Source organism: Mytilus californianus, unplaced genomic scaffold (assembly GCF_021869535.1).
Source record: "Mytilus californianus isolate M0D057914Y unplaced genomic scaffold, xbMytCali1.0.p SCAF_13, whole genome shotgun sequence".
In the NCBI taxonomy this organism is placed as follows: Eukaryota; Metazoa; Mollusca; class Bivalvia; order Mytilida; family Mytilidae; genus Mytilus; species Mytilus californianus.
The window spans coordinates 5,957,447-5,983,305 of record NW_026262615.1 but is presented as its reverse complement, the minus strand read 5'-3'; the positions used below and the strand labels follow the sequence as shown (position 1 = coordinate 5,983,305).

Genomic DNA, 25,859 nt, shown 5'->3' with positions numbered 1-25,859 from the left:
CTATCAGCTCTTTGATTAAATACATTGATTGATTGATTGGTGTTTATCACTACTTTTAGCACTATTGGCTATTTCGCAGCAGGCAGTTTTTATTGGTGGAGGAAGCCAGAGTGCCAGGACAGAACCATGAGCTTCAGCAGGAAAACTAACAATCCTAGTCAATAACGATTGGAGTCTAATGCACCTGCCACCTGCAGGATTCAAACTCACCTTAGGTTGACAGGCTAGTGATACAGTAGTTCAACTACTTAAGACTACACAGCCACAGAGGTTCCCGTTTTATAATACATGTATTATATGTATTGTTAAAGGCTGTAAGTTGATAGGTGCTTACATACATATCATTTGGTCTCTGTTGGATAGTTGTCTCATTGGCAATCATACCACACATATTATTGAAAGTATAAAGTAAGTTATCAATTTTAAGAATTATATTAAAGTATTTCTTTATTCTAATTTTATTAACTGGTTTCACTCTCCCTTGGCACTAGAATCATTTTTGATATTCTGGTTACCAATGGAATTAACATCTCCATAGTTACAATTGTTTGCTACTGTTCCCTTGTCAATGTCTTTACTTCTGAAATATCTCTATATTGCCAATTTTAAAACCGTTTTCACTTTCCATCACATCACTTAAATCATTTTTGATGTTCTGGTTACCAAGTGCATTTACTTTCCCATGGTAACAATTGTTTTTACTGTATCCCTATCAATGTATATTCTGTGTACCTTCTGTGTCCAAGCTAAGTTATTCTGGTGGTTACCCTTAGTTTCAAGTGCTGCCACGCTTTTTTCCTTTAAGTTTCCATTATCAACAGAGGTGCTCCATTTTTGTGTTCTTCTCTATATTGCTAATTTTTAAACTGGTTTCACTTTCCATGTCACTTTTTCCCATGGTAACAATTGTTTTTGACTGTATCCCTGTCAATATTCTGTACCTTCTGTGTCCAAGTTATCCTGGTTACCCTTAGTTTCTAGTGCTTCCATGCTATTTCCTTCAGGTTCCATTATCAACAGAGGTGCTCCATTTTTGTCTATTTCCTGAACCTGATCAAAACCCTTGCCAGTTTTGATCATGTTATTAAACATTGACGCTCTAGTCACAACTTTCAGTTTGTGAACATGTTTCAAGTGTGAATGCACATTCTCTCTTATTTTACATCTGTAGGAACATAAATGGCAACCAAATGGTCTTTCATCCTGTAAAATAAAAAGTAATTACAATAACAGTAATTAACATTTAATTCACTCAACTGTGAAATTCAGGTTATTTTTATTTTATTTAAATATGTGATGCTATTTGGTTGTAGGAATTGCATACATGGAAAATAAGTTCGACCCTCCTAGTACAGTTTCTGAGATATATGAGGTTAACACATTAATTTTCTTATACATAGGCATACTTTTACCAAGGGGGGCTATGGGTGTTGGGTGGTTCTCACAATAAGATTATGGCTGCTGCTTGGATATACAAATAGTGAGGTTTTTTGAAAATAAACACCCATATATTTTTCAATGCAAAATCATAACCAATTCATATATTTCTCAGTTATCGTGTATATAATCTATGACAACTAAAATAGAATTTGAAAAAGATAATTTCATTAGTGTTTATATCCCAATTTCGAGTTGTTTTTTTATAAATTAGTTACACCAGTTGACCCAAGGTAAATCTGTTTAAAGAATCTCACTGAAAAAAATGGTTCTTATTGTGATATAATATCATAAGCATTGTAACAAAGGAAATTTCCAGGAAACTGCATGAATTGGAAAGTCATCTATAAAACTTTGATTAATGACTTGCAATCATTCATATCAACTAAATTTTAGTACAGTTATCTAATCAGAAGATGAAATTTATGATCAATTCAAAGGTTACCTTGGTGAAAATATCATCCCATTGATATATTACTTTAGTGAAAATATATCACCCCTTGACATATTACCTTGGTGAAAATATCACCCCATTGACATATTACCTTGGTGAAAATATATCACCCCTTGACATACTACCTTGGTGAAAATATCACCCCATTGACATATTACCTTGGTGAAAATATATCAACCCTTGACATATTACCTTGGTGAAAATATCACCCCATTGACATATAACCTGGGTGAAAATATCACCCCATTGACATATTACCTTGGTGATCCTGTATGTGCCTGTCCCAAGTCAGGAGCCTGTGATTCAGTGGTTGTAGTTTGTTGATGTGTTACATGTTAGTTTTTTATTCATTATTTAGTACATAAATATGGCCGTTTTAATTGTTCTACATTTGTCATTTTGGGACCTTTTATTGCCATCTGTGCGGTATGGGTTTTGCTCATTGTTGAAGGCTGTGGGGTGAACAATAGTTGTTAATTTCTGTGTCATTTGTTCTCTTGTGAAGAGTTGTCTTATTGGCAATCATACCACATCTTCTTATATTTTTTTTATCATAAGAATTAATCTCACAATAAGAAATGCTACAGAATTTTTAATATTTGTACAAATATTCTGAATGGACATAAGTATGATTGTCACGATTATAAAGATGGACAGGTGGAAAAATCAAAATCTATACAAGCTGACATGCAGATAATTACTTACAGAATGTCTGTTGGTCATGTGTCTTTTTAAAGCTATCTTGGTTTTCCCTTCATAGTCACAAAGTGTGCATTTATATCTTTCAGCTGCAAACAAATAAAAACCATTCTGTGTTCAAAACATGTAAAAGTAAGATTTCAACATTTCTATTTGGTATGGATTCATTTATATTCATGGATACCAATTTTTCCAGATTTAGGTAAAATTGTATTTCTGTGGATATTTGATTTTGTGGTTTTGCCTTGTCTTACATATTAGCCTATAGAAATTAACTCCTCATTGAGCATTTAGACTTGTGGTTTACCTTCAACCACGAAATCCACGAATAATAATGATCCACAGTATGACACAAATCTCAACACAAACACAACAGTACTTTTATTGCTGTTCTTCATCTAAATATCAGTGAATATAAAAATAAGAAGTTGTGGTATGATTGCCAATGAGACAACTCTTCACAAGAGACAAAATGACTAAAAATTTAACAACTATAGGTCACCGTAGGGCCTTCAACAATGAATAAAACCCATACCATATTGTCAGCTATAAAAGGTTCAAAAATGACAGAGGTAAAACAATTCAAACAAGAAAACTAATGGTCTGATTTAGTACAAAATAATGAAAGAAAAACAAATATGATATACAGCAACAAATGACAACCACTGAAGAGGCCTTCAACACAGAGCAAAAGCTCACAACTCAATGCTAATTTGAAACTATTAGTTTTCTCTGCTGAAAAAGAATTCAGCGTTAAGTACTGGTTTATTGTTGAAGACTGTATGCTGCTCTCTAGATGTCTATTTATGCCCCCACCTTATCAGAGGGGGCTTTAAGTGTTACCCTTGTCCGTCTGTAGTAACATACTTCAGTATGTCCCAAAATAAGTTTCAATTCTCTAACCTAATGTTATGAAACTTATCTACAATACTTATTACCACAAAACACAGATCAAGTTTGAATTTGGATTGCGTCACTTTTACCGTCCTTAAGTTATGTTCTTTTATAACTTAATATGCAAGCAGGGGCATCACCTATGTCCCATGGACACATTCTCCATTTTTTTCATTGCTATCTCATTAAGGTACACTGCAATCTCCTTGTAGGAAAATTAAAAGAACAATTAACCAACTTGGCATGGCCTAGGATGACAAATTTTATCGTAAAAATGCTATCAATTCCAATATCATCCAGTGAATATCATCAGTGAGTACTGTGTATTCATTATTATTTGTTGGATACCAATTTTTGTGGATTTTGTGGTCATAGGTGAACCACGAATTTAAGATTTCAAAGACGTACACATTTTCTATATGCTTGTATACAGACTTATACAAAATCAAATGTCCATGAAAAATACAATGTTTTATTAATCCACGATAATTGTTACCCACAAAAATAAATGAATCCACAGTATTAAAATTTGATGGATGTACATCACGTTCATTAGAACTTTAAATTTTAGATCATGATCACATTATCTTTACTAAGCACTTTCTGGTTTGCATTATCTGGGGTTTTTTGTACATTGACTAACAATCACACTAAAAAATTGCACACACATGATTAACTGTGCAAAACCCTCATGGGCAGTCAAGGTCGTTAAAAAAAAACATCATCACATGTGTCTGTCCCTTGTCAGGAACCTGTTCAGTTGCTGGTTTTTTTGTCATTTAGGGAATGGATTGTTGATGACAGATCTTTATTCTGTAAAGTAGGACATTTTATCAAGGGGTCTATTTTCTTTTAATCTCATGATTAAAATTAAAACACAAAAAAATATCCCTTGCTTAAATTTGTTTTTCCAAAATAAAGGACAAGAAATGTGAAAATAAAACCTTGGAAACATGTTTGGCTGTTAAAATAAAAAAAAATAAAACACTTTACAATATTTCAAGTTTGTGTGGCAAGTGAAAGCCATGAAGACTTATGTCTATTGTTGACAATTAGTTTTTGTGACAAGTGAAAGCCAAGAAGACATCTGTCTATTGTTGAAGATTAGTTTTTGTGGCAAGTGAAAGCCAGGAAGACATTTGTCTATTGTTGACAATTAGTTATTTTGGCAAGTGAAAGCCAAGAAGACATCTGTCTACTGTTGAAGATATGTTTTTGTGGCAAGTGAAAGCCATGAAGACAACTGTCTATTGTTGAAGATACGTTTTTTTGTAACAAGTGAAAGTCATGAAGACATGTCTACTGATGAAGATAAGTTTTTGTGGCAAATGAAAAGACATTTGTCTACTGTTGTAGATTAGTTTTTGTGGCAAGTGAAAGCCATGAAGACATTGTCGGAAGTGAAAGCCATGAAGACATCTGTCTATTGATGGAGATCAGTCTTTGTGGCAAGTGAAAGCCATGAAGACATCTGTCCATTGATGGAGATCAGTCTTTGTGGCAAGTGAAAGCCATGAAGACATCTGTCTATTGTTGAAAGACCTCTGAGGTCGAATTCTGAACAGTTGGGGCAAATTTGGACACAATGTTCAAGCTTGATACGGTCTGAATTTGGATTGTGATCAAATTTTTGACATTATATAGGTTTCTGACACAAAATAAATGTGGTCAAAGATCTTACAAATCTATTGCACAATACTGTGCAATTGAAGGTTTCTTCTTTCTTTTTGAAACTTTTCAAAAATTTGAAATTTGAAAAATTTTGATAAAAAAATATGAACCCCATAAATAAAATCCACCCCTCCCTAAACTTTTTGAATCCCTCCTTAGAGCAATTACCCCCAAACTCAATCCCAGCCTTTCCTTTGTAGTATGAAACCTTGTAGTACAATTTCAGAGAGATCCATTCACTTAAACACAAGTTGTTGTCTGGAAACTAGAAAAATGTTTGTTTTTGGCCCTTTTTTTACCCCTTAGTCCTGCATGTTTGGGGCAATTACCCCCAATATAAAAATTGTAAATTGTCAGTACTTTCAATATTTTATCTTTCTTTTAAAGTCATACATCTAAATACTCACATGAATGCACATTACGTATGTGTTGACGCAAACTTACACTACTTTTACATGTCTTCTTACATTTTGAGCATTTATACTGTTCCACTGTAAAAAAAATAAAGATGTAATCAATTTCTAGTAATCATTTTCCCAAAAGAATATGTTTAATTCAGAAGATTTCAAAACTTTTTCATGCAACTTGACGTTTTTAATGTTCTACTTTACCCAGCTGCAGGCCATCAGAAAGAATGAAGTTTCAATGATTTGTCAAATGAACATGATTAATGTTGTCAAAATAAATAAATATCTTGCTCTCATTCTGTCTGTGTTATAGCTGGTCCTGACCAGTTTGATAAATTTTGATAAACCATATGACGACTTAAGGATGTACTTAGGTGAGGTTTAGGAATTTGTGTCAGATGTTCGGACTCCTTGGTTTTTTTCCCTTCAATACAGGGTAAAATATTTTGCCCCATAACACCCATTTTTCTTTTCATATAAGACTTACATAGCTCATAAAAGGTCATTTATAAAAATTTGAGCAGTTTCTAGAGTTCTTTTCTTTCGGTTTGAGACCCAAATAATACCAATGCAAATATAAGGTAAAAGTCCAAATCAGCCTTTTCTTGCTATTTTTAAAAAATCAAATATCTCGAAAAGGAGCTCCAAAACCTATCAACATTTTTAGCTTATTTTGTTCCATAACTTATGCTCTTCCGACTTATAGTATCAATTTTAAATTATAGATTTTTTTAATTTCACCTAAGTACATCCTTATTTTGTCTTATATAATATCCAGCCATATTCATCCGCCAAATTGCATTCAGCATTTTTTTTATTTCTACATAAAATATCAAAATCAAAGCCAGGGATATTTTCATGTATTAACAAAACTAAATTGATCCTGTATACATGTGTTTGTGTGCCAATGGTGTCATAATAAGCATTGCAGTAGTATTGTGCTGAATAATTTGAAACATTTTTATATGCTAAAATCTTGATTTGTATATTTGAAAAATCCAAAAAAATTAACCTTTTTGCTTTTTTGAAACTTTGATAGTATAATTATGAAGACATACAGTATATCTAAAGGTAAAATTTTCAATAATATACATGTTAATGTATTGGTAGTGTGGATCAATAACATATATGTTAATGTACTGTTTGTGTGTAGATCAATTTCCTACATTTTGAAAACAGTTTCGTAAATGATGAAAATGAGGAGCACTAGAAAAATCACTGATACATGTTGCTCTACTGTTAGTGTGGATCAATTACATACATGTTAATGTACTGGTAGTGTGGATCAATTATATACATGTTGCTCTACTGTTAGTGTGGATCAATTATATACATGTTAATGTACTGGTAGTGTGGATCAATTACGTACATGTTATTGTACTGTTAGTGTGGATCAATTACATACATGTTAATGTACTGGTAGTGTGATCAATTATATACATGTCAATGTACTGGTTGTGTGGATCAATTATATATATGTCAATGTAATGGTTGTGTGGATCAATTACAAACATGTTATTGTACTGTTAGTGTGGATCAATTACATACATGTTAATGTACTGGTAGTGTGGATCAATTACATACATGTTAATGTACTAGTTGTGTTGATCAATTACACACATGTTAATGTACTGGTTGTGTAGATCAATTAAATACGTGTAAAAGAACTTGTAGTGTGTATCAATTACATACATGCTAATGTACTTGTAGTGTGGATCAATTATGTACATGTTAATGTACTAGTTGTGTTGATCAATTACACACATGTTTATGTACTGTTGGTATGTATCAATTGCATACATGTAAAAGAACTTGTAGTGTGTATCAATTACATATGTGTAAAAGAACTTGTAATGTGTATCAATTACATATGTGTAAAAGAACTTGTATTGTGTATCAATTACACACATGTAAAAGAAATTGTAGTGTGTATCAATTACAAACATGTAAAAGAACTTGTAGTGTATATCAATTACATATGTGTAAAAGAACTTGTAGTGTGTATCAATTACATACATGCTAATGTACTGGTAGTGTGGATCAATTTGTGTTGATTTAGCTGAATTATTCTGAAGCAATAAAAATCACATTGGTCACAAACAAACCTAAAAAAGAAAATATGAAATCAACTTAAACTGGCTTAACTAAAACAGACAACTTTATATCAATTTAAACTGGCTTAACTAAAACAGACAACATTATGATATCAATTTAAACTGGCTTAACTAAAACAGACAACATTATGATATCAATTTAAACTTGCTTAACTAAAACAGACAACATTATATCATTTCAAACTGGCTTAACTAAAACAGACAACATTATATCATTTTAAACTGGCTTAACTAAAACAGACAACATTTTATCAATTTAAACTGGCTTAACTAAAACTGACAACATTATGATATCAATTTAAACTGGCTTAACTAAAACAGACAACATTATGATATCAATTTAAACTGGCTTAACTAAAACAGACAACATTATGATATCAATTTAAACTGGCTTAACTAAAACAGACAACATTATATCATTTCAAACTGACTAAACTTAAACAGACAACAATTTGATATCAATTTAAATGGACTTAACTTAAACAGACAACATAATATCAATTTAAACTGACTTAACTAAAACAGACAAAAACATGCTATCAATTTTAACTGACTCCCCTAATGAAGTCGTGTGCATTTCATTGATAATTTGATGCAAATAAACCTGAACACACAACGTTCCTACACTGATACATGACATCATTGCCTAATATTTCCAGTATCAAGTCCTTATCATGATCTAAACAAATATTAGCAGTAGGATCAAAGGAAAGCTGTACAAATTGCCAATTATACTTTAAGGTGGTACATAACACTACAGGGAGATAACTCTATAAAAATCATCTGAACCTTATAATCACATTCTATTGTTAATGGGGCACTAGCTACGAGATATATAAAAAATCTAAACCATGATTTTTTTTTGTTCTATCATTAATAAAAGTGAAATAGTGAAATAATAATTCGCTTTTAGCAGCCAGTATGGTTCGATTTTGTCAAAATAAGCTCAGAAACATCGATGATGAATTATTCACTAGCATGTGAATAATTCGACCTCATTAAATCTGTATTCATGTGAACTTCAATTTGACCCCTTAGCTAGAAATGGATAACGCATGAATTGTGCGTTTTAAGTTTTTTAAAGGAAAAGAATGTCAACATTGAAAGTGAAACAAAGGTAAATCATTTGATTGACTGATTCGATCCACAAAAAATTATTCTATTTTTAATCTATAATATGAAATTAAACAGACCTAGAAAAATCCAATTGCACGAGTTCCTTATCTTTATATATATATTTATGTTTATATCACTTATATGACCATCGGAGGTCAACTCAATAGGTAATTAGATGGCGTCTAGACTAAAAATACACACGAAACGAAGCTACCCTGTAACTTGTTTATTTTAGACTTTTTATAATTTGGATAAATGTTTTACATTGTTATAAATCAAATATGAGAATTTGAGTCAAATCGGTGAACATGAATTTGACAGCTAGTGCCCTTTTAAGGAAATATTAAGCTTCTCAATGATCAAAATTAGTGTTTGTCAAACTGCTATATATCCAACCAAATTTTCTGATAAAGTGTGTGGTTCAAGTTTTTGAAATTTTCATATTTTTGTCAAAGGGTCAAAGTAAATATTCTGTCAAAATTTTATGAAAATTGAACATGCCAAATTAATTTAAGTCAAGGTGTTGGGTACCCCCTTAACATCCAGAGGCAAGCTAAATGCATATTCATGACATTTTACAGTTAATGGAGAAAGTTTTGCACGACATAGAGGCGCTCTTATGTCAAAATTCACAATATTTCTGCAAGTATTTTTCTGTTATCTTTAAAAATTAAACTTACTTTTTATATTTCATTTCAATTCCATGTTTCTTGTGTAGATGTAAATCCAAATTGTAAGATGCAGTTGCTTTGTATGGACATAAGTGGCAAACAAAAGGACTTCCATGTGTAGATATCATATGTTTCTGAAATAAATTTCCATGGATATAATTAGTGATAAACATTAATTAGGTCATTACTTTCTTCGTTTGAATTGTTTTACATTTGTCATTTCGAGGCCTTTTATAGCTTACTTTTCCGTATTTGCTTTTCTCATTGCTGAAGGCCATATGGTGACCTATAGTTGTTAATTACTGTGTCATTGGTCTGTTTTGGAGAGTTGTCTCATTGGCAATCATACCACTTCTTCTCACTTTTAAATTAATGTACATCATTCTCTAGAAATACATTTGTATGGATTTAAATGCTAAACATATGGGCTTCTGTGCGGACTCAGGAAATTATCATATGTGTCTTAAATCTCAAACAAACAAATATACCTTAAAGTCATCAAGAATCAACAACCAGTTTTCACCAACAGACAGGTGTCTAAACAACAGTGATGTTTTAGAACAGATAATAGCTTCATACACCATGCACAATTAATGCAATTTCAATGCGGATTTATAAAAGTTTTTCCAAACTTATTTCTGAATCCCATACTTAAATTTCATGTAACATTGTAATACTCTATTGTTGTAATTTTTCATTAATAAATACTGTTTAAACTAATACAATTTCTTGAAAAGTATGGTTATACACATGATTTTGTAACTTGAATATCCTCAAGTATATATTTCATTGAAAAATCTCATTGATAGGATGTAGAGTATGGTCTGAACTGTGAAAAAAAAAATGTATCAAAGATACCAGGCTTTTAATGATGCATGCAAGATGCAAATGAACAATGCACTATGTTTTGTTTACATAATCTCAATAGTAGTGATAAAGTCTGAAAAACTATCAAGCCAGCCTCAACTAATTGATTTTCACATTAAAATTATTTTAACCAATGGAAAGAATTTAACAGGAAGGTAATCCAAAATAATTATTGAAGATAATTTTGAATCGAACTTAAAATAAGTAGTTCCCCTGACTGAAACAATTTTTAAATCTGTATTTCATGCATTAGACCGTTGGTTTTCCTGTTTGATTGTTTTACACTAGTCATTTTGGGGTCCTTAATAGCTTGCTGTTTGGTGTGAACCATTAGGCTCTGTGTTGAAGGCCGTACCTTGACCTATAATTGTTAACTTTTTATACATTGTGAGTTGGATGGAGAGTTGTCTCATTGGCACTCATACCACATCTTATTTATATTCAGTCTGCTATGGGATCTTTATGGTTTCCATGGTAACATAAGATGCACTTACCTTTAAATCCATTTTGCATTCAAATTTCTTAGCACAAATGATGCATGCTTTGACTTTAGAACCTGAATGTTGTAATTTGATGTGTCTTTGTAATGAAGCCTCGCAGCCCAATGTTGCTGCACAAATTTCACACATTCTTTTTGTCTGTTTCTTTTTAACATGCCCTTTGACATGAATATGCATAAATAATGAAAGAGTTGTATAATTGCAGCCCTGTTAAAAAAACAAAATAATTTTCACACAAAAATTCAATTTACATAATATTCATGTACTGTTTATACATTGTAATAACTGTTATCAACACTCAGGATAATGAGGGCTGTTCCAGAAAATACTATGCCCCCCCCCCCCCCCCACCCAAGGGATGGCACTTTTTTTAGCCCCCACTGCCCACAGAAATAAAAATAAATTAGAACAACACTCCTTTTGCATTTTGGTATTTCAAATACATAAAATTTTTAAAAAATGCCTTCCCTGGGCCGACATAGTATTTTCTGGAACAGCCCTGAGAGTAAAGATATATTCTTTAAATTCAGAAATTATTGTGTGTATTTATCATTGTAATTGTAAGAAAATGGGCAAAATAGTTAAGGGAAGGGTTGGTGCCTTCAAACCAGTTAAACCCAGCTACATTCTACATGTTCTATATGTGCCTGTCCCAAGTCAGGAGCCTGTAGTTTAGTGGTTGTCAGTTCATGTCTGTCATATTTGTTTTTAGTAATCTTTTTGTTACAAATTTGGCCACTAGTTTTCTCAATTGATTTGTTTCAAATTTTTCAAGTCAGAGACTTTTACAGACGAATATATGGTATGGTTTTTTTCTTGTTAAAGGCTGTACGGTTGCCTATAATTGCTAACATCCACTTTATTTGAACTTTGGTGGATAGTTGTCTCATTGGCAATCAAACCACATCTCCTTTTTTTAAACCAACCTCAGCACAGTCGAAGCTGGAGTGCCTGGAGAGAACAACTGACATTTGGGTGGAAAACTGACAATCCTAGTCAAATAAGATTGGAGTCGATCACACCTGACATGTGTGGGATTCGAACTCACAACCTTAGTGTTGACAGGCTAGTCATACAGTTGTTCGACTACTTAGACCACTCTGCCACCGACTTAATGATTACTGTAAATTATTGCGAAAAATGCGACAGGGTTATAATCGCAATAATTTTAACTCGCATTTTGAAATTTTTATATGAATTAAACAGGATTTTTCTCAATATCGCAAAAATTAAAATCGCATTTTAGTCTAAAAAACAAAATCGCAATAATAAATGCATGCAATAATTTCTGAATCTACAGTAGCTAAACAGAAAATAGAACCATGTGTTGTCAGATCCTGGAAACAAAACCTGGACATATAAGGTTATTTTAATGAAAACTTAACACATTATACCTGAAATGTACATTTCTTCAATGGATATCTCTCAGGACATGCTACGGTTTCATTATGTTTTCTGTACATGTGTTTAGCCAGATCCCGTTTCCATGGTCCAACCCAATCACAATCTTGACATTGATATTGGTTTTGGTGGTTTTCTAGCCAATGTTGTCTATAAGATTGGTCTCCTGAAGTGTAACGATAGTCACATTTTCTACATTTCTGTTTCCTTATCTTTATCTGACGTGCTAGCTCTATATTATCAATGTTTTCAGAATGATCTGTTAACTCCAGGGAGACCTTACTTGTATCATCCATTTTCATAGCTGATTCAGTAGGGTTACAGAGAGCTTTTTCTACTTTGTTTTTAGTTTTTCTTCTAACAGATTTGTCTTTTTTACCATTAGTGGTCTTTCTGGTATTTTTTCTTTTCCTTATGAAGTTTTTCTGTATATTTTCTGTATATTTTAATTTTTTACTGTACTCTTCGAGTTTTGTGTAATTTTTTCTATCTTTTGTGTTCATAACACTTATGTTATTGTTTGACACAGAAGCTAAATTACCATCAACAATATACATGTTTTGATTTTGAATAACTTGAGCCTCCTCTTTATGATTTGAACTATATGGATTTTCAATAATCTGGGCTTGATCCTGATTAGAATTTGAAGTATTTAAAGCATCATTGACTGGTATCTGGTCAAAGATGTGACTTGATTCATACCAGTTGTCTGTAACGTTTACTGTCATTTGCTCCTTCCGATTTGATATAAACTGGTTTTCAACAATTTGAAATTGTTCATCAATAAGACTAGAATTAGTCTGATTAAGTATAGATTGTGCCTGTTTTTGAATTTCATTTTTCTGTAGCATAATTGCGTTCATAGTAAAATCATTTACTAAGCAGTTATCTCCCTTTGTGTGTACTAATGGTAAATTTGAAGAGTACCCTGAACAATATGCTTGCTCTGTTTTCACAAATGGTTCTTCTTCTTCACATTGTAGTTGTAACAAGGGTTTATTTGGCAAATCTAAGGTTGATTGAGAGCTTAATTGTTCTGTACAAATTGGTTCTACCACAAGAATTTTTGTATCTGAAAGTATATTAGATTGTTCCCGATCGTGACAAACTGTTTGTATCTGAGAAACATCTGTAAATAAATTTGTATCACTGAGGCTGTACTTTACTTGATTGTTTGTACTGAGACGGGTACCATCTTTCTCCAGTACTGATCGTAACAGAAGATTACCTGAAGGTTTACCATACTGATCCATAGTCTCATGATTTCCGTTAACTGACGGTAAACCATCCTTCAGACGAAGGGACCATTCCTGAGGAAACTTTGTTGACAAAGTTCCATCATTAGACACTTGGTTTGTAAAGGAAGAGACATTTGGTTTTATATATGTGAAGGATCCGGATCCTTTGTCCACCATTGTTTCATTGGAAGTTAAATGTTGACTGTTTGTGGTCTGCAGCTGAGTAGTTCCATTTGTTGATCGTACTAGTCTTGGGACAGTCAAATTTGGTTTTACGCCTAGTGATGCAGAAACATTACTATTGATTCCTGATTGGCTGTTTGTAGATGGCTGATTGGTTGAATCATATGGCATGGATAGATTCATACAATTGACTCCTGATTGGCTGTTTGTAGACGGCTGATTGGTTGAATCATATGGCATAGATAGATTCATACTATTGACTCCTGATTGGCTGTTTGTAGATGGCTGATTGGTTGAATCATATGGCATAGATAGATTCAAACTATTGACTCTTGATTGGCTGTTTATAGACAGCTGATTGGTTGAATCATATGGCATAGATAGATTCATACAATTGACTCCTGATTGGCTGTTTGTAGATGGCTGATTGGTTGAATCATATTGCATAGATAGATTCATACAATTGACAGCTTCGTTTATATTCCTGCAGTTTTGCTTCAAATAATATTCTATCATTGAAGCAGCCAATTGAAGTTGCCATGCTGAACATAAAGCTAGAAAGCCTTCAACATGTTCTGTGTCGATGTTAATTACACCAAGGTAAAGAAATTGTAATACAGAATTTACGTCACGTCTTGTGAACTGAGGGCAGTTAATATAGATGATAGAATTCATACCATTGTTTCTTTGAGTGAATACTTGATTGCATAATACTGCACTTGCACAAGATGCCAGAATTACTGAGTGCCCTTTAACCTGTCCATCTTTTGTTTGAATATTGACATCACAAAGAGTTTCTTTCTGTTGGAAGGTGTGTAGTGTTATTAAAACTGTATCTCTATGTCCACCTACTTGTATATTTATTCTGGACATTATCAAAGATTCACTTGTAAGAGAATTACATTCTACCTGAAATGAATAAATATAAATTACTGTGGATTCATTTATTTTCGTGGGTACCAATTTTCGTGGATTCAGGAAAACTTGCATGTTCATGGATATTTAATTTCATGGTTTTGCTGAAGTCTGCATACAAGCCTAATGGAAATTTGTTATTCGTTGAACATTAGATTCCGTGGTTCACCTTTACCCACGAAAATTGGTATCCAACGAATAATAATGAATCCACAGTAATTAAAAAAAAACAGTGCCAAATAACAGGGATCAAGTAGCATCTTATAGTATACCACAGCACTATTTGGTATACCAAGTTTTTTTTCTTTTTATATACATTTATGACATGTACATGATGTAATTTCATCAATTTTATATGTTAAAACTTAACTATCTTTAGATTTATAAGGATGCCTGTTCATAGCATTGACTTTTGGTAATTCATAAATGGTTGAGTAAATTTGAATTACATATGAATTAGGGAAAAAAACATCTTCAGATGCTAATGGAAATTATCAACTTAGTTTATCTTCTGATAAAGGGATATAACATCTGAAGCCTATCACCTGTATCATGGTCTGAATGAGGTTTACAGAATAGAGAAAAATAAATTATAATTAAATGAATGGGTTATAGATCCTCATATGCCTTAAAGATTTCCATGTGCACATGTTTGTCTGTACTCAGAGTAAAATATGTGATGTAAATAGGGTCATATTAGTAATATTAGCCAAAAGGTTATGATGAACCTTATTCCTAAGGTTCAATGGACAAAAATGGCTGTATTTACACCTCAAATACTACTCTGAGTCCTTAACCTGTGCAGTTGGAAAAGTTTTAAGGGCTGGCATCCTATAGATATTTAAAAGTTAAATGCATTTTGTGTTTCAGAAAGATGAAATCATTTTTGGATTTTGATGGGCATTTTTTTCTGTTCCTGCAGAAGGTGTAAAAATAAATTAAGTTGGTTTGAACAGGTTGGGGACAACCCGCCAAATGGGGAAATATTCCCAAAATGAGTAACAATCCCTCATTTGACATGTTTGAGTAATCATTTAATAGTGATAAAAACAAAATTTCCTTAAAATGTGTCTTTTTACATAAAATGGCACAAATTTATAGAAAATGAAACAACTTCTTCCAAAGAACAATATTTTTATTATGGGTTTTTAAAAAGTTAGAGGCCTTGAAAATTGTAAATTTTTCGAAGTTTTCATAGGCTTGTAACTTCTCAGTAAGTCAAGATACAAAATGTAGGTCTATTCATCTTTTGGAAAATTTGCTGCATTTTTTATGAATATGTGCCATTTTAAGAAAAAAAGACTCATTTTAGAAAATTTTATTTTTTAGCACTATTAAATGATTACTCAAATGAGGAATTGTTACTCATTTGGGGAATAGTTCCCTATTTGGCAGGTTGTCCCCAACCTATTGAATCTTTGAGATGCTCCCTCTCACTCTCAGGTTACAACGGTATTGTATTGATTGACCTTGATTGAATTGGACAATAGAAGGATAATAGATATCTACACAACAATAGGTGAGTAAAGGGTGTAACTGAGTGGACAGTATCAAATGTAATTCAGAAAAAAATGCCAATCAAAATCCAAAAAAGATTTTATCTTTTTGAATCACAAAATACTCTTAAATTTTATATATCTAGTGGATGCCAGGCCTAAAAACTTTTCAAAATGCACAGGTAAGTCTGTACTCAGAGCAGTTTTAATTTTGAGGTGTAAATACATCCTTTTTTGTCCATTTGTTATGATGAACCTTAAATTAAGTTTTTAACTTTCTAAAACATAAAATGCATTTGAATTTTATTTATCTTGGGCATGTTATGCCTTTAGACTTTTTCAGATACACAGGTTTGTCTGTACTCCATGTACTCAGAATATATTTTGAGGTGAAAACAAAAGCCATTTTAGCAATTTAGGCATGTTAGGGGTTCACAGGAACCCTAAAAATAAAAAATGAGTTCACAGCATTTCACTGTCAACTTTATGTACAGTATTTGTGGAAAGTTTTTTTTTTTTTTTTTTCACTTTTAGTTGTTGATAAGTGTTGGTGATATTAAGGTTCATGTGGACCCTTTGGCTAAAATGGCTGCGTTTTCACCTCAAAATTTACTCAGGAGTACAGACAAACATGTGCATCTGGAAAAGTTTTAAGGCATAGCATGCCCTAGATAAATAAAATTCAAATGCATTGTATGTTTTAGAAAATTTAAAACTTAACTGGTTTTGCAGTGCACCTTTTTCATCCCTGCAGAAGATGATGAAATTAACAAACAGTTGAGTTTCACTTGATGTGGTCCACAGTTTAAATCACCAATTATAGTCAGGTATCTATTGTCCATGTCCAGCCAAGGGTCTAACTTAAATAAGTTATTAGAGAAAAATAACATACATTTGTTATTGAGGGCTAAAAAATCAAAAATCTGTAATAACATATGTATGTTACGTTTCAAAGGGGCATTATACATCCTTAATTTTGTTAAATTGTGTACTAGCTCTATTGATATTATAATTGTCTTTATGTATATTAAACTTTAGAAAGATATAACAGCCCCTAGTTTGCCAATCATGCATAACACACCCATGTTATCACAGAAAAAATATGCCTGTAATAACTAAAGGGTGTTATTACAGCTTCTCTACATCTCTTCAAAGCCTTTTCTCCTACATATATCACAATGTATTTTAATTTATTGTAATAAATAATGATAAGAGCATGTAATGAGGTTCTGCGCAAGCTTCCTAGTCATTCCCAAGTGTCTCATGTAATAAGTTACAATTGTAAATGCCTGTAATAACTAAGCCTTGTTATTACAGCTAAGTTATCACTTAAAAGCCTTGTCTCATTGATTTACCATGGTTGATCAAAAATGTATTAATTGAATTGGAAAATTAGTTTTCAAGGTTATGTATTAAGGTACTGCGCAAGTTTCAAGAATTCCCAAGTGCCCACTGAAAATAAAAAAATTTATGGTACATTTAGCTGATAACAAACATATGTTACTACAGATTAAGAGAAAGTATCCGTAATAACACATGTATGTTATTTTTCTCTAATAACTTATTCAAGTTACACCCTTGACTGATGTCAATCAATGCAGTTCACTTCAATTATTACCTGTCATCAGTGGCGGATCCAGGGGGGTTCCCGGGGTTGGACGACCCCCTTTTTTTGACGATAAATGCATTTGAATGGGGACATAGTTGGAACCTCCCCTTTATCTTGGGTTGGGAACCCCCCTTTTAAAAATGGCTGGATCTGCCCCTGTGTCATGTCTGTGGGGAAGTTCTCAAACCTCTTTCACAACTTATTTTGGCACCTTCTCATCCTTCTGGCGGAATGAAAAAAAGTGCACTGCAAAATCCTGTTAAGTTTTTATTTTCTAAAACATAAAATATATTGAATTTTATCTATCTTGGGCATGCTATGCCTTAATACTTTTCAAGATACACAGGTTTGCATGTTTGTCTGTACTGAAGAGTAAATTTTGAGGTGAAAATGCAGCCATTTTAGCCAAAAGGTCCACATGAACCTTAAATTTTCTCTAGCCTGTGCCAGCGGTCTTCAGAGTGTTTACTTAGGGGGGTTTTTAACGACCTTGACTGGCTATAAAGCCATCGCACGGTCGGCTTATTTACTCTGCTTTTTTTCACCTTTTAATAACACGGAAGTTAATGCAGCATTGTAATTCATTACAAATGACGGTTTGGTATGCAGATCCGAAATATGTCGAGTTTTTTTTTAAATAACTTACTATGGGTGCACTTTATTCAATTTATCTTCCTTGAAATTTGGTGAACAATGATTGTTTTTTTTTTATTATTATTTTAATATAGAATCAAATATGGGAGTTGCAGAATAGGTAAACATGTAAAAAGCTAAACACTCATATAGATGAGAGAGTATAAATATACGCCGTTTGAAAAAAGAATGTTTTGGTTTGGTCAGAGACATATATACATATGTGTATATATGTCTCTGGTTTATAGAAAATTCGGATTGCATATGAATGAATGAAATGGAAATCATGTCACTTTTATTTGTAATTAATCTATATTGTATGAGGGTGGTGATGGTCTTTAATTTTTGTATTCTTTATTAAATTTGAGGTCGTTTATCTCAAGCAGAGACATATAAATATTATAATTGGTTGTATTATATATGTCTCTGTCCGGCTCAAGTTATCTTTAAAAACTACCCTTATTCTGTAAAATTCTCATTAAAATGGCTCGATGATGATTACTATTTATTTTTGCTCTAACTAGAGGATTTCATTATTCTGTATTCAGTATTGTCAGAGACATATATACACAGAGATTGGCAACTCCGTGAAATCCCGTTAAAAACGCGGCCCGGAATGAGATGCTCGTCGATAATTATTCTACAACATGAAGACAAGTCAGGGATGAATAACCTCGATAGCTAATCAAGAAAAGTAATAGGAAAACTTATTTCAGATCAAATAAATTCTTTCTCTAAAAAACTACTTGAAATAGTTGTATTTTTTTTTAATGTATTTGATTGAGAAAGGTGTTTTCTTTTTTTCGGCATTTCTTTTAATTTAAAAAGTAAAATCTGGTAATGATCATGATATTACAAGAAACATTTCTTTGCTAAAGTTTGCTTCTAAATTACACAGTAAAATTATGTGTGTCCGATTTTCCGGTCATTATTTCCTTAGAGTTGTGACTGTGGATTCACAGGTGTGCGATTGCGCAATTTATCTCTGGTATTGTATTGCCTAATTCTTTAATTACTTATAGTTACTTATAGTTGATTTCCAGTACAGGATCCCTCAAGGTTCCTCTTCACCAGACTCATAATTTAATGTTTTTCTATTACTGTTTTGTCCGTGACTTCCGGATATTTCTGCTCTGTAGTCATTATAGTATATCTCTTCGTCTGACCAAAATTTGTCTAATCGGTTTTTAAATGCATTTATTGATGGTGACTTTGTTATTTTATCTGGTAATTTGTTCCAGGTTTTAGCAATTCTAACAGAGAAAGAGTGTTTACGGATATTGGTTTTGAATCTTTGATGAATGACTTTATTACTGTTGGTCCTGCTACTGAATCGTTTTTGAGAATCGTCTGCCGTTCTTAATGTTCCCAGAGACATATAATACATTATATGTCTCTGATGTTCCACAGTTATTCTTTATACTTTTGAACATCATTGTTCTCCATCCCTGGGAACAGTATATCTAACATACATAGGTTCCTGTCCATTCTTATCTTTTTTTCTTCTCATTTTTCTCTTTTCATTACTTTTTTGCTCATTTTCCTCTTTTCATTAGTTATTCTCTATTCTATCTAAACACTTCCTGTTGGAATTTTAATGGTCAAATATACAGTATTCCGAACTTTTGTCATCATGTTTCATTAAAATAAGATTAAGTTATAGTAATCTTAATATTGAACAGGGTAAACACCGTAAATTACCACTGGAAAAAAAGATTTTGTCCTTTCTGTAAAAAGGGGGTTTAAGATGAATATCATTTTGCTTTAAAATGTCAAATTTTAGAAAAAACCAGAGACATATCTAACGTATGTATATAAATGTCTCTAAAAACGTAGGCACATACTTTTTCGGGAACTAGAGAGTATAGTTCCAACTTTCAACAAAATGTCTGATGAGGAAATATACATTCATGTTTACATTTAATGGTTATGACATAACTAAAATTATCGTTATATAGGGGATTAATGATATATATGTACTAAGAAATAGCTTAGCTGACAAGAAAAATTAATTATGTATAAAACATATTTGTGATTATTTTCTATTTTTCTTATATTTTTGTTATGTTATAGTTTATAACAATAGCATTAAGAATATTTAACTTTTACTTTCAAATGTCAGTGTCAAGGACATACGCTGATGATTCATCCTGGGTTTCTTTAATGACCAGCACCAAAGAAGGATATCGTGCTGAAAAAAATGCTTAAATTTGGTCGCAGAAAAAAGAAGGACAGCAAATACAAGCACACGCTACATTGAACGTCATGGGACATATGATTCATCAACAACTTTAACAAACTCACGAGGTTCTGATCCAGTGTGTATTCTCATGAGGTTCTGATTCAGTGTGCCTTCTCATGATGTTCTGATCCAGTGTGCATTCTCATGAGGTTCTGATCCAGTGTGCCTCTTGAGGTTCTGATCCACTGTGCAATATAATGAGGCTCTGATCTAGTATGCATTCTCATGCGGTTCTGATTCAGTGTTCCTTCTCATGAGGTTCTGATCAAATGTGCATTCTCATGAGGTTCTGATCCAGTGTGCATTCTAATGAGGTTATGATCTAGTATGCATTCTAATGAGCTTCTGATCCAGTGTGCCTCTCATGAGGTTCCGATCCAGTGTGCCACCCGAGGTTCTGATCCATTGTGCCTTCTCATGAGGTTCTGATTCAGTGAGCCTTCTCATGAGGTCCTGATCAAATGTGCATTTTCAAGAGGTTCTGATCCAGTGTGCATTCTAATGAGGTTATGATCTGGTATGCATTCTAATAAGCTTCTGATCCAGTGTGCCTCTCATGAGGTTCTAATCCATTGTGCAATATAATGAGGTTCTTATCTAGTATGCATTTTCATGAGGTTCTGATCTAGTATGCATTCTCATCTAATGCATGTCTCATCCAGTGTGCCTTCTCATGAGGTTCTGACTCAGTGTGCCTTCCCATGAGGTTCTGATCAAATGTGCATTCCCATGAGGTTCTGATCAAATGTGCATTCTCATAAGGTTCTGATCCAGTGTGCAATCTAATGAGGTCTTGATCTAGTATGCCTTCTCATGAGGTTCTGATCCAGTGTGCCTTTTCATGAGGTTCTGACTCAGTGTACCGTCCCATGATGTTCTGATCAAATGTGCCTTCCCATGAGGTTCTGATCAAATGTGCCTTACCATGAGGCTCTGATCAAGTGTGCCATCTCAAGAGATTCTGATTCAGTGTGCATTCTCATGTGGATCTGATCCAGTGTGCCTTCTCATCCAGTGTTTATACTCATGAAGTTCTGATCCAGTGTATATTCTCGTGAGTTTCTGACCAAGTGTGCATTCTCATAAGGTTATATCCAGTGTGCATTCTCATGAGGTTCTGATCCAGTGTGTACTCTCATGAGGTTCTGATCTAGTGTAAATTCTCGTGAGTTTCTGACCAAGTGTGCATTCTCATAAGGTTCTGATCCAGTGTGTATACTCATGAGGCTCTGATCCAGTGTGTATACTCATGAGGTTCTGATCCAGTGTACTTTTTCATGAGGTTTTGATCGTGTACATTCTCATAAGGTTCTGATCTAGTGTGCCTTCTCATGAGGTTCTGATTCAGTGTGCTTTCTCATGAGGTTCTGATCCAGTGTACATTCTCATGAGATTCTGATCTAGTGTGATTTTCATGAGGTTTTGATCCACTGTGCAATGTAGTGAGGTTCAGATCTAGTATGCATTCTCATGAGGTTCTGATCCAGTGTACATTCTCATGAGGTTCTGATTCAGTGTGCATTCTCATGAGGTTCCGATCCTTTGTGTATTCTAATGAGATTCTGATCAAGTGTGCATACTCACGAGGTCTGTTCCAGTGTGCCTTCTCATGAGGTTCTGATCCAGTGTACATTCTCATAAGATTCTGATCCAGTGTACATTCTCATGAGGTTCTGATCCACTGTGCCTTCTCAAGAGGTTCTGATCAGTGTGCATTCTCTTAAGGTTCTGATCCAGTGTACATTCTCATGTGGTTCTGATTAGTGTGCCTTCTCTAAAGATTCTGATCAAGTGTACATTCTCATGAGTTTCTGATCCAATGTGCATTCTCATGTGGTTCTGATCAGTGTGCATTCTCTAAAGGTTCTGATCCAGTGTGTATTCTCATGAGGTTATGATCAATTGTGCATTCTCACGTGGTTCTGATCCAGTGTGCATCCTCATGAAATTTTTATTCAGTGTCATTCTTATATGGATCTGATCAGTGTTCCTTCTCATGGGGTTCTTCTCCAGTGTGCATTGCCATGAGGTTCTTCTCCAGTGAGCATTCTCATGAGGTTCTTATTCGGTTTGCATTCTGGTGAGGTTCTGATCCTGTGTGTATTCTCATGAGGTTCTGATCCAGTGTGCCTTCTCATAAGGTTCTGATCCAACGTGTATACTCGTGAGGTTCTGATCCAGTGTGTATACTAATGCGGTTCTGATCCAGTGTGTATACTCATGAGGTTCTGATCTAGTGTGTATACTCATGAGGTTCTGATCGACTGTACTTTCTCATGAAGTTCTGATCCAGTGTACATTCTCATATGGTTCTGATCTAGTGTGCATTCTCATGAGGTTCTGATCCAGTGTGCCTCTCACGAGGTTCTGATCAACTCTGCAATCTAATGAGATTCTGATCTAGTATGCATTCTCATGAGGTTCTGATCCAGTGTGACTTATCATGAGGTTCTGATTCAGTGTGCCTTCTCATGAGGTTCTGATCATCTGTGTATTCTCACGAGGATCTGATCAAGTGTGCATACTCACGAGGTATGGTCCAGTGTGTATTCTCATGAGGTACTGATCCAGTGTTTATACTCATGAGGTTCTGATCCAGTGTGCCTCTCATGAGGTTCTGATCAACTCTGAAATCTAATGAGATTCTGATCTAGTATGTATTGTCATGAGGTTCTGATCCAGTGTGCCTTATCATGAGGTTCTGATTCAGTGTGCCTTCTCATGAGGTTCTGATCATCTGTGTATTCTCACGAGGTTCTGATCAAGTGTGCATACTCACGAGGTCTGGTCCAGTGTGCATTCTCATGAGGTTCTGATCTAGTGTGTATACTCATGAGGTTCTGATCCACTGTACTTTCTCATGAAGTTCTGATCCAGTATACATTCTCATATGGTTCTGATCTAGTGTGCATTCTCATGAGGTTCTGATCCAGTGTGCCTCTCACGAGGTTCTGATCAACTCTGCAATCTAATGAGATTCTGATCTAGTATGCATTCTCATGAGGTTCTGATCCAGTTTGCCTTATCATGAGGTTCTGATTCAGTGTGCCTTCTCATGAGGTTCTGCTCATCTGTGTATTCTCACGAGGATCTGATCAAGTGTGCATACTAACGAGGTATGGTCCAGTGTGCATTCTCATGAGGTACTGATCCAGTGTTTATACTCATGAGGTTCTGAACCAGTGTGTATATTAATGAGGTTCTGATCCAGTGTGTATATTAATGAGGTTCTGATCCAGTTTACACATTCTCGTGAGTTTCTGACCAAGTGTGCATTCTCATAAGGTTTGATCCAGTGTGCATTCTCATGTGGTTCTGATCTAGTGTTCATTCTCATGAGGTTCTGATCTACTGTACTTTCTCATGAGGTTTTGATCCAGTGTACATTCTCATGTGGTTCTGATCTAGTCTGCATTCTCATTAGGTTCTGATCCAGTGTGCCTCTCATGAGGTTCTGATCAACTCTGCAATCTAATGAGATTCTGATCTAGTATGTATTCTCATGAGGTTCTGATCCAGTGTGCCTTATCATGAGGTTCTGATTCAGTGTGCCTTCTCATGAGGTTCTGATCATCTGTGTATTCTCACGAGGTTCTGATCAAGTGTGCATACTCACGAGGTCTGGTCCAGTGTGCATTCTCCTGAGGTACTGATCCAGTGTTTATACTCATGAGGTTCTGATCCAGTGTGAGGTTCTGATCCAGTGTGTATATTAATGAGGTTCTGATCCAGTGTATACATTCTCGTGAGTTTCTGACCAAGTGTGCATTCTCATAAGGTTTGATCCAGTGTGCATTCTCATGAGGTTCTAATCCAGTGTGCATTCCCATGTGGTTCTGATCCAGTGTGCATTCTCATGAGATTCTGATCCAGTGTGCATTTTAATGAGGTTCTGATCCAGTGTGCATTCTCATGAGGTTCTTATCCAGTGTGCATTCTCATGAGATTCTGATCCAGTGTACATTCTCATGTGGTTTTGATCCAGTGTGCATTCTCATGAGATTCTGATCCAGTATGCATTCTCATGTGGTTCTGATCTATTGTTCATTCTCATGAGGTTCTGATCCAGTGTGCATTCTCATATGGTTCTGATCTAGTGTTCATTTTCATAAGGTTCTGATCCAGTGGGTCTCCTCATGAGGTTCTGATCCAGTGTGGATTCTCGTGTGATCCTTCAGGTGATATTACTGTTACATTCAACACATATATAAGGGGTATCAGGCGATCACAAATTGTTAATGTTTTTGTTGTATAGAGTATTTTGAGTTGTTTTTTTTTCTCATTTATTTTCAATTTTTAATGACTGGAATGATTTTGAGCCCGACATATTATAGGCACCATTCTATTGTTGGACTGTATTTTGCCTCTGGAACTTTTGTCATTGGGTTGCTGTCTTAATGATATACAAATCTCATTTTTTTTATTCATAGATATTCTCTTATAGTATAAAGTATTACCAATATTTCAAATATGTTATGGATATCTTACACCATTCACTTATAGTATAAAGTATTACCAATATTTCAAATATATTATGGATATCTTACACCATTCACCAATCTCATAGATATTCTCTTATAGTATAAAGTATTACCAATATTTCAAATATATTACGGATATCTTACACCATTCACCGATCTCATAAATATTCACTTATAGTATAAAGTATTACCAATATTTCAAATACAGAATTCAGTGTTCCATTTGGACATATTTTCTGGACAATGAAAAATTATCTGAAACTAAATATCTGGTGGTAAAACTGTTTGAATGATTTTTGATTGATTGATGACGGTTTCAAATGGCACCTCAGCAAGAAATGACTACACCATGATGGTGAATTTGATGATATTGTTGAATAAAGGGTGACAGTAGTTTACCGAAACCCATAAGTCCATTAGTAAAAGACAAACTAAGGCAACAATCAGAAAGTGATTGAATTGCATGAACTCCAAAAAGAGCAAGACCAAGTGAGTCAACAGGGTAAGTGTCTCCTTCTATACAGGTATCTGTGTATGTCTGTCCGAAGTCGGGAGTCTGTAGTTCAGAGGTTCATGTCTTTTCCTCAAATTCTTTTGTTATAAATTAGGCTGTTAGTTTGAATTGTTTCATACTATTTTCATGTCAGAGCCTTTCATAGCTGACTATACGGTATGGGTTTTTCTCATTGTTGAAGGCCGTAGTTACCTATAATTGCTTTAATACATCCGCTTCATTTGAACTTTTGTGGATAGTTGTCTCATTGGCAATCATACCACATCTCCTTATTTTCATATCATCCTGGTATATTTATATAATTAAAACAAAAGCCA

The 25,859-nt window shown here is 33.9% G+C and overlaps 1 protein-coding gene across 2 annotated transcripts; it reads right to left on the bottom strand.

Moving 5' to 3' along the window:
• Positions 1 to 420: 420 nt before the first annotated feature.
• On the bottom strand, positions 421 to 18,240 carry LOC127723055 (zinc finger Y-chromosomal protein 1-like). 2 transcript variants are annotated; one of them, XM_052229490.1, is made up of 8 exons: positions 18,218 to 18,240; positions 12,225 to 14,561; positions 10,825 to 11,037; positions 9,473 to 9,597; positions 7,579 to 7,667; positions 5,563 to 5,646; positions 2,597 to 2,679; positions 421 to 1,203 (listed from the first exon to the last, which is right to left on the bottom strand). In XM_052229490.1, exons 2-8 carry the CDS (start codon positions 14,523 to 14,525, stop codon positions 928 to 930), a joined length of 3,171 nt encoding a protein of 1,056 aa, XP_052085450.1. In that variant the 5' UTR covers positions 14,526 to 14,561; positions 18,218 to 18,240; the 3' UTR covers positions 421 to 927. The 2 variants fall into 2 exon arrangements, with proteins under 2 accessions (XP_052085450.1, XP_052085449.1); XM_052229489.1 differs by lacking the exon at positions 18,218 to 18,240 and adding an exon at positions 18,097 to 18,201.
• Positions 18,241 to 25,859: the final 7,619 nt, after the last annotated feature.

Bases quoted from the DNA above. Each gene is read 5' to 3' on its own strand.
- LOC127723055 (XM_052229490.1), bottom strand. From the start codon at position 14,525: ATGTCCAGAATAAATATACAAGTAGGTGGACATAGAGATACAGTTTTA. The intron at 9,598-10,824 runs GTAAGTGCATCT...AATTTATTTCAG, and splicing joins AATGCAAAATGGATTTAAAG to AAACATATGATATCTACACA. The intron at 5,647-7,578 runs GTATGTAATTGA...TTTTTTTTACAG, and splicing joins CACTACCAGTACATTAGCAT to TGGAACAGTATAAATGCTCA.